This window comes from Indicator indicator, chromosome 10 (genome assembly GCF_027791375.1).
Source record: "Indicator indicator isolate 239-I01 chromosome 10, UM_Iind_1.1, whole genome shotgun sequence".
NCBI lineage: Eukaryota > Metazoa > Chordata > Aves > Piciformes > Indicatoridae > Indicator > Indicator indicator.
This window is the reverse complement of record NC_072019.1, coordinates 28,347,755-28,356,589: the sequence shown is the minus strand read 5'-3', so window position 1 is coordinate 28,356,589 and position 8,835 is coordinate 28,347,755. Positions and strand designations below refer to the sequence as shown.

Genomic DNA, 8,835 nt, shown 5'->3' with positions numbered 1-8,835 from the left:
GCCATGCTGACCATCAGAAGGTTCCCATGGGCCCACTCCCCAGTGAAGGGCTCAAAGGTTACATGGCTGTGTTTCACCACAGGCTTGCTGGCCAGAATCTCCAGCAAGCAGCAAGGCTTGTGGGATGGATTTGGCCCATGCTTTCCAGCTTAAAAATGTAGGAAGCGGCTTGTGTCTGGGCAAGTTTGAGTGTCCCAGCAGCAATCTGAGACTCTCTCCAGGTCTGATGGTGCTGTCATCAGTGGCTGGGTTGAGGGAGGAGATGGTGGTTTCTCTTTGTTCTTTTTAAACCAGCTCCTAGCTGCCCCCAGATGGATGTGTATGTTGTGGGACACTGAAAAATGTCCCTTCTCCCACCCAAGTCCTGAAGGGGACCCACAGGAAGGCTCGGGATGGACTGTTTAGAAGGGTCTGTGGTGGTAGGATGAGGGGCAATGGTTTGAAACTGGAGCAGGAGAGATTTAGATGGGATATCAGGAGAAAGTTCTTCAGAATGAGAGTGGTGAAACACTGGAACAGATTGTCCAGGGGTGTGGTTGAGTCTCCATCCCTAGAGTCAAACTTGATGGGACCTTGAGCAAGCTGCTCTGGTTGGAGGTGTCCCTGCTGACTGCAGGGTGGTCAGACAAGATGACCTTTGAGGGTCCCTTCCAACCCAGTGCAATCTGTGATGCAGTACTGAGATAAAACAAGCAAGAAGCAGCACCAGGGTTGCTTCTGGAAGAGTTTTGCTCTGTAGTTGGCACTCAGAGGTGTCATGGATCTGCTTTTCTCCTTAGCACCAGACACTGCACTGCCAGAGAGCTGCTGGCTCTTGGAGCTCTTCCTGTGGCAGACACTATTACAGGAAATCAATAGAAGCTTCAGGGCTCAAACCTAGAGTTCTAAATAAAAGACAAGGTCTCCTCACGGCTATAATGGTTGGCAGCTTCTGCCTCTTCATCTCTCATGTGTGAGTCTGGAGCAGGACAATCCTTCCCCAAGCAGGGCTGGAGGCTCAGCTGCCTCTGCTGCCTGTGCTACTCCTGCTCTCAACTGCTCTGCAAGGTGTCAGAGATTTTTGGGTAACTCTGAGGGATTTAGGTCCTGGGTGTCATCAGGATGACCCCAGAGCTGGTGCTGCTCCAGTAGCATCTGGTCTGCTTTCTCCCCCACCTCAGCTCTGGTGGCATCTACTCCAGGATGTCCATTTGCTCCCTTTACCCAGGCAGAGGCTGCTGAGGCATTTCCATGACTCGCTCTTTCAGGTCCCACTGGAAGGGCTCCCTCCCACTGCCATTAATTTTGATTAGTGGGCTGAGATAAGCTAATTCAATAAATCCCTGCTCCTGCAGCATCCAGCCCTCCTGCAGGAACCTCTCTGGAGGTTGTGCTGGGTGGCAGCAGCTTCCCAACTCTCTGCAGATTTCAACCAGGCAGGCGCTTTGCTGGGCTGTGTGCTCTCAGTGCTGTGCCAGGCACTGGGGGACATCACAGCTCCTGCTCCCCACACGCTCGTGGGCAGGCTGCAGGCCAGCTGAGCCAATGTGTGATGGCTCCACACAGCAGTGAATTCCTTGCTGAGATGGTTTCAATACTGTCCTCTCCTTTGGCTGCTTCTTTATCTCGGCGGTTGGACAAGATTCATGGAATGGTTTGGGTTGGAGGGGACCTTAAACATCATCTAGTTCCAATCCCCCTGCCATGGGCAGGGACACCTTCCACTGGCCCAGGCTGCTTGAGGCCTCATCCAGCCTGTCTTTGAACAGCTCCAGGGAGGAGGCATCCATGATCTCCCTGGGCAATGAGATTTGAGGTGCTGGAGCACATCCAAAGAAGGGCAGCAGAGATGATGAAGGCTCCAGAGCACAAGACTTCCACTGTTTGCTTTCCCTCAAAGCAAGGAGGCACTACCTGGAAAGGGAATCACAACCTTTGCAGCCCTCAGGAATTCTCCTGCTGACGCATAAGCAGCAGTTTCAGAGCCTCCCACAAGGATTCTGGACCCATCAGGTACTCCCCTGAAGGTACTGTGGGATGGCACAGCCCTGCTGTGGGTGGCTGATGAGTAGCACCAATGTGTCTCTATCTGCTCTGCAGATGCTCTGTGGTTAATCAGCAGCTGAGCCGTGGGGGGACTGCAGCTGCTGCTGCACTGACAGAGGAGGTTGTCACCACCTCCTCATGCAAAGCCAGTTTGGTTCTTGGCACAGATCTGCTCTTCTCAAGTCAGTGCTCAGAACGAAGACAGGCACAGCTCCAGTAAAGTGAGCACTGATGTGGGCAAAGACTTCCTTCTGCAGCAGGAAGGATGAAAACCATTCACAGAGCTCAAGGGAAAGGTGAGCTCCAGTTGCCCACACAGCCATGCTCACACCAAAACATTTCTCCACGTGGTTCTGTTTTTAAGGTCCCTTCCAACCCCAACCATTCCATGGTTCTATGTTACTAAGCACCATGTGCTGGGGTAAGCAATTGTTTGGACTGCAGGGGGTCAGCAGAGCTTTAGCTGCTCCTTGTAGACAGAGCAGAGTGTGCACATGGCTCCATCTGCACATAGATCCCAGGACACTGCTTCAAGAGCCTGGATCAGAAAGCTGGGGGCAGACTTTTGATGCCTTTCAGTTCTTGAGCACCAATTATCAAACATGCTCAGATAGGAAGAGAATTTCTTGCTCTTTGCAAGGTTTCTCCTGCAGTTACAACCTGAATTCTTTCCATGTTTGTACCTCAGTCTGTAAATATAAACAGGAAATGTCCAGATCTACAAACACAGAGTTACAAACATAAACACAGGCACTTCAAAACTGGAAACATCCAAACCACACACAAATATATCCCATGTAAACAGAGAGGTTGAAATACACAGCCAGGAAAACCCAGAGAGCTGGGAGATTCTCCATCCCTGGAGTCTTCTCAGCAGGGCCTGCTGTGACAGGACAAGGGGGGATGGCTTTCAACTGAAAGAGGGAGATTCAGACTGGAGAGGAGGAAGAAAGGTTTGACACTGGGGCTCATGAGACCCTCTTCCAAGGTTGCCCAGAGAGGTGAGAGATGCTCCACCCCTGGAACCATTGCAGGTCAGGTTATTCGGGCTCTGTACAACCTGCTCTAGTTTGCAGCTGTCCCTGTGGACCTCTGGGAGATTGGATGAGAGGACCTTTAGAACTCAAACCAGTCTGTGATTCTCTGAGGTCCTCCTGCAGCTTTCTCTCAGAGACACCAGCAAACCTTTCAGGCTGTAACCACTCAGCCTTGCTACTTGGGTTCCTCTCCCTCACCCTGTCAAATAAAGAGCTGTATTTCACCATCACAAGTTTTATTTCTCCTCATTTAGGATCAATTTACCCAAACACCGCTGCCCTCAGGTCCTGTCCCACCCTGGAGGGGGAAACAGAGAGAGAAAGCCAAGAGCTACGAGCTCTGGAGGCACCAGGTGGATGGAGCCTAAAGAAACAGAGAGAGAAAACCAAAAGCTCTGAGCTCTGGAGGCACTGGAGGTTGGAGCAGACAGAAGAAGTTAAAAGCTCTGAGCTCTGGAGGCACTGGGAGGTTGGAACAGAGGAAGCCAAAACTCTGAGCTCTGGAGGCACTGGGAGGTTGGAACAGAGAGGAAGCCAAAGCTCTGAGCTCGGAGGAAGCCAAAAGCTCTGAGCTCTGGAGGCACTGGGAGGTTGGAACAGAGGAAGCCAAAACTCTGAGCTCTGGAGGCACTGGGAGGTTGGAACAGAGGGAGGAAGCCAAAAGCTCTGAGCTCTGGAGGCACTGGGAAGTTGGAACAGAGAGAGGAAGCCAAAAGCTCTGAGCTCTGGAGGCACTGGGAGGTTGGAACAGAGAGAGGAAGCCAAAAGCTCTGAGCTCTGGAGGCACTGGGAGGTTGGAACAGAGAGAGGAAGCCAAAAGCTCTGAGCTCTGGAGGCACTGGGAAGTTGGAACAGAGGAAGCCAAAAGCTCTGAGCTCTGGAGGCACTGGGAGGTTGGAACAGAGAGAGGAAGCCAAAAGCTCTGAGCTCTGGAGGCACTGGGAAGTTGGAACAGAGAGAGGAAGCCAAAAGCTCTGAGCTCTGGAGGCACTGGGAAGTTGGAACAGAGGGAGGAAGCCAAAAGCTCTGAGCTCTGGAGGTTGGAACAGAGGGAGGAAGCCAAAAGCTCTGAGCTCTGGAGGCACTGGGAGGTTGGAACAGAGAGAGGAAGCCAAAAGCTCTGAGCTCTGGAGGCACTGGGAGGTTGGAACAGAGAGAGGAAGCCAAAAGCTCTGAGCTCTGGAGGCACTGGGAGGTTGGAACAGAGAGAGGAAGCCAAAAGCTCTGAGCTCTGGAGGCACTGGGAAGTTGGAACAGAGAGAGGAAGCCAAAAGCTCTGAGCTCTGGAGGCACTGGGAGGTTGGAACAGAGAGAGGAAGCCAAAAGCTCTGAGCTCTGGAGGCACTGGGAGGTTGGAGCAGACAGAGGAAGCCAAAAGCTCTGAGCTCTGGAGGCACTGGGAGGTTGGAGCAGACAGAGAAAGCCAAAAGCTCTGAGCTCTGGAGGCACTGGGAGGTTGACAGAGGAAGCCAAAGCTCTGAGCTCTGGAGGCACTGGGAAGTTGGAACAGAGAGAGGAAGCCAAAAGCTCTGAGCTCTGGAGGCACTGGGAGGTTGGAACAGAGAGAAGCCAAAAGCTCTGAGCTCTGGAGGCACTGGGAGGTTGGACAGAGAGAGAAGCCAAAAGCTCTGAGCTCTGGAGGCACTGGGAGGTTGGAGCAGACAGGGGCCAAAGCTCTGAGCTCTGGAGGCACTGGGAGGTTGGAGCAGACAGGGGAAGCTCTGAGCTCTGGAGGCACTGGGAGGTTGGAGCAGACAGGGGAAGCTCTGAGCTCTGGAGGCACTGGGAGGTTGGAGCAGACAGGGGAAGCTCTGAGCTCTGGAGGCACCGGGCGGATGGAGCAAAGGAAGCCAAGAGCTGCCTGCCGGCGCGTACTAAGATGAAGAGGAGGAGGAGGAGGGAGGCGGTGCAGGAGGCAGGCACCAAGCGAAGCCTGCCCTCCCCGCAGCGCCGCGGCTCCGGCACAGCTTCCCGCTGCTGGCAGGAGATGTTGGGGCTGGTTTCTCCGCACGGAGGAGCCGATGGCTGCAGGTGAACGTGGTTTCACCTCTCCTAAGGGTGAGTGTGGACGGGACCAGTGCTTGGGGTGGGTGATTTCTCTTTAAGGCAAGAGAAAAGAGAGGCTGGGAGGGCAGTGCCTGATTTGATTGCCTATTTCCATCACGCACCGAGCTGGCTTGAACAATTCTTTGTTTTCCCTCCTCTCTTCCACTTACACTCTCCCACCTCCATTCTCTCCAGGCTGCCTCTTGCAAAAGGAGCATAAACTTGAGGAAGCTGGGCTTGGGGGGGTTAAAATCCTCCTTTGCATCACCGCCGTGCAGCCGACATGCCTGAACAAAGCAACGACTACAGGGTGGTCGTGTTCGGAGCTGCAGGGGTGGGCAAAAGCTCCTTGGTCCTTCGCTTTGTAAAGGGCACTTTCAGGGAAACCTACATCCCTACGATTGAGGATACCTACAGGCAGGTTATCAGCTGTGACAAGAGCATCTGCACCCTCCAGATCACAGACACCACGGGGAGCCACCAGTTCCCTGCCATGCAGAGGCTGTCCATCTCCAAAGGACATGCTTTCATCCTGGTCTACTCAGTCACCAGCAGGCAGTCCATGGAAGATCTTCAGCCTATCTTTGAGCAGATTTGCCAGATCAAAGAGGACATCCATAAGATCCCCATCATGTTGGTGGGCAACAAAAGTGATGAGACCCAAAGGGAGCTGGATGCCAGCGAGGGGCAAGCCCTAGCCAGCAAGTGGAAGTGTTCCTTTATGGAGACATCAGCCAAAATGAACTACAACGTGCAGGAGCTCTTCCAGGAGCTCCTGAATCTGGAGAAGAGGAGAACTGTCAGTCTCCAGGTGGATGGGAAGAAATCCAAGCAGCTGAAAAAGAAAGACAAGCTGCAAGGCAAGTGCTCTGTTATGTGACTGCCTTTGGCTGGACCTGTGTGGTGTCATCAGGGAAGGGACTGCCCCACAGAAGACACATCTCTGTTGGAGGTTTCAGATGAATCCATCCCTTAGAGGGCTGTTGCTTTGCTCTACAACCTCTGCTGGGTTGTTTCTTGTGCTGGTTTGACAGGGGCTGTCTGCATGTTTATTTTTTTAAACCAATAAATGTTTGCTGTTGGCAACTCAGTGTGAGGAGGAGTTTTTAATGCCAGAAGTTGAGGGGGGAGAAAAAATGTTGGTGAAGAATAAATGTGTGGAACTTCCTGCTTCAGGGAGTCAGAGTAAAGGCAAGAGAAAGGCAAACAGGGTGGTGAGACACTGGGACAGGTTGCCCAGGGAGGCTGTGGCTGCCCCCTCCCTGGAGGTGTTTAGGGCCAGGCTGGATGAGGCCTTGAGCAACCTGGGCTAGAGGAAGGTGTCCCTGCCCATGGCAGGGGGTTGGAACTGGATGATCTTTAAGGTCCCTTCCAACCCAAACCATTCTATGAATTATACACTCCCAGAACTGCCCAAACCTTGGGAATTACCCAGGAAAACTTCATTTTTAGCATGAAAAAAATGCATGCTGCATCCCTGGAGGTGTTCAAGAAATGTCTGTTCATGGTACTTCAAGACATGGTTGAATGGCCATGGGGCTCTTAGGTGGAAGGTTGGACTCTGATGATCTTAAAGATCTCTTCCAACCAAAACAACTCTGACTCTAAACATCTCTGTGTGAGCACATCTAGGTTTTAAGGATTTCCAGCTTGAAATAAATCACAATTCATAGAATGGTTTGGGTTGGTCTCCTCTACCTAATATCAGGTGATAGAATGAGAAGAAATGGCCTGAAATTGTGCCAGGGGAGGTTTGGGTTGGACATGAGGAACAATTTCTTTCCTGCAGGAGTGGTCAGGCATTGGAACAGGCTGCCCAGGGAGGTGGTGGAGTCAGCATCCCCAGAGGTGTTCAAGTAATGTGTGGATATGGCACTTGGGGACATGGTTTGATGGCTGTGGTGGTATTGGGCTGATGGTTGGACTCAATGGTCTTGGAGGTCTTGTCCAACCTAAACAATGCTATGATTCTGTGGTTTTATCCAGGTTCAGTTGAGATTTATGACAAGTTAGTTCAGGGAACACTCCTTCAGGAAGGACCATTTACACCTGGAGGCTGTGTGCTTAAAGCAAACTCCTCTCTGACTGGAAGTTCTAGCAGACGCTTTCCACAAGTGAAAGGACTGGAGAGATGAGCTTAGTCCATCCATGAGGAGCTGAGAGAAGAGAGGTTGTTTAGTCCAGAACAAAGAAGGCTCAGGGAAGATCTTCTGGCTCTCCACAGCTCCCTGAAAGGAGGTTGGAGCCAGGTGGGGGTTGGCCTCTTCTCTCTAGTAACAAGTGACAGGAGAGGAGGATACAGCCAGGGGAGGTTTAGGTTGGAGATAGGTTGGAGATCAGAAGAAACTTCTTCCTTGAAAGGGTTCTCAGCCACTGGAACAGGATTCTCAAGGAGGTGTTTGAATCCCCATCCCTGCAGGTGTTTCAAAGGGGCAGAGATGTGGTGCTGAGGGCCATGGTTTAGCACCAGCCTTGGAAGAGTTAGAGAACGGTTGAACTTGATGACCTTAAGAGGTCTTTTCCCACCAAAGCAGTTCTGTGATTCTCTGATCTCTTGTCTCCTTCCTGCTGCTCTGGGTTTGTTCTTTTGTTTCTTGTTAAGAAGACAACCATGATGAGCCTCATCTGCAGTGCACAACTGAGAATGATCCCAAGTCAGTAAGCACAGGGAGCTGCTCCCAGGCCATGCTCCTGCACTGCATCCAGTTTACTCCAAGCAGAAGGCTGAGCTAACTGCAACCTGTGAGTATGGCACTGCTGATGTTTTACAGGGGACAGAGAGAGAGGAGCTGCTGCTTTTTATAGCACTTCTCTGTTGAAATGCTTTTATTCATGAAGATGGACAAAGTATAGAACGGGAGATGCTGGAAGAAACATTCCCTTCCTTAGCCTGAAAGCATTAGCAGCTATTAATAACTGCTGGCTTGCTGCTTAAGATGCTTGAGGAGGGCTTTTTCTCTCAGCCATTATTTGTTCTTCTGCTGAAGACTAATAATAGGCAAAGCCAGGAGGTTTCTATCCATGTTAATATCTCACATAGTTGAAAGACTCAGCTCCTCACTCCAAGAGGGATGTTCAGGTGCTGGAGTGGCTCCAAAGGAGGGCAGTGAAGCTGGTGAAGGGTCTGGAGAGGATCAGCTCAAGAGTGAAGAAGTGTCACTTGTTTAACCAAGGAACAAGTGACAGAACAAGAGGAAATGGCCTTAGGTTGCACCAAGGGAAGTTTAGGTTGGATATGAGGAAGAATTCCTTCACTGACAGGGTTCTCAGGTGTTGGAGTGGCTCACTTAGGGAGGTGGTGGTGTCCCCATCCCTGCAGGTATTCAGGAGTTGTGGAGCTGTGGTGCTCAGGACTATGGTTTAGCCTGAGAGGGGAGCTGAGCAATGCTCAGCAAGAGCTAAAGGACCTGTGGGGGGCAAGAGGATGGAGCCAGACTCTTCTCAGTGGTGCCCAGGGACAGGACAAGGGGCAATGGGCACAAACTGGAACCCAGAAGTTCCCTCTGAACAGAAGGAGAAAATTCCTTGTGGTGAGGGTGCTGGAGGCCTGGAGCAGGCTGCCCAGAGAGGTTGTGGAGTCTCCTTGTCTGGAGAGCTTCCAACCCCTGCCTGGTTATTGTGATCCTGGGCAAGCTGCTGTGGGTGTCCCTGCTCTACCAGGGGGTTGGACTGGATGATCTCCAGAGGCCCCCCTTGGAAAGCCCACCATGCTGAGGTTCTGGATGTC

The 8,835-nt window shown here is 51.9% G+C and overlaps 1 protein-coding gene across 1 annotated transcript; it reads left to right on the top strand.

Annotated features, from left to right (window-relative positions):
- The first annotated feature begins 5,391 nt into the window (after window positions 1–5,391).
- DIRAS3 (DIRAS family GTPase 3) lies at window positions 5,392–5,988 on the top strand. Its single transcript, XM_054384255.1, has one exon. It carries the CDS (start codon window positions 5,392–5,394, stop codon window positions 5,986–5,988), a length of 597 nt encoding a protein of 198 aa, XP_054240230.1.
- The last annotated feature ends 2,847 nt before the right edge of the window (window positions 5,989–8,835 follow it).

Coding starts and splice junctions, on each gene's coding strand:
- DIRAS3 (XM_054384255.1), top strand. CDS start 5,392: ATGCCTGAACAAAGCAACGACTACAGGGTGGTCGTGTTCGGAGCTGCA.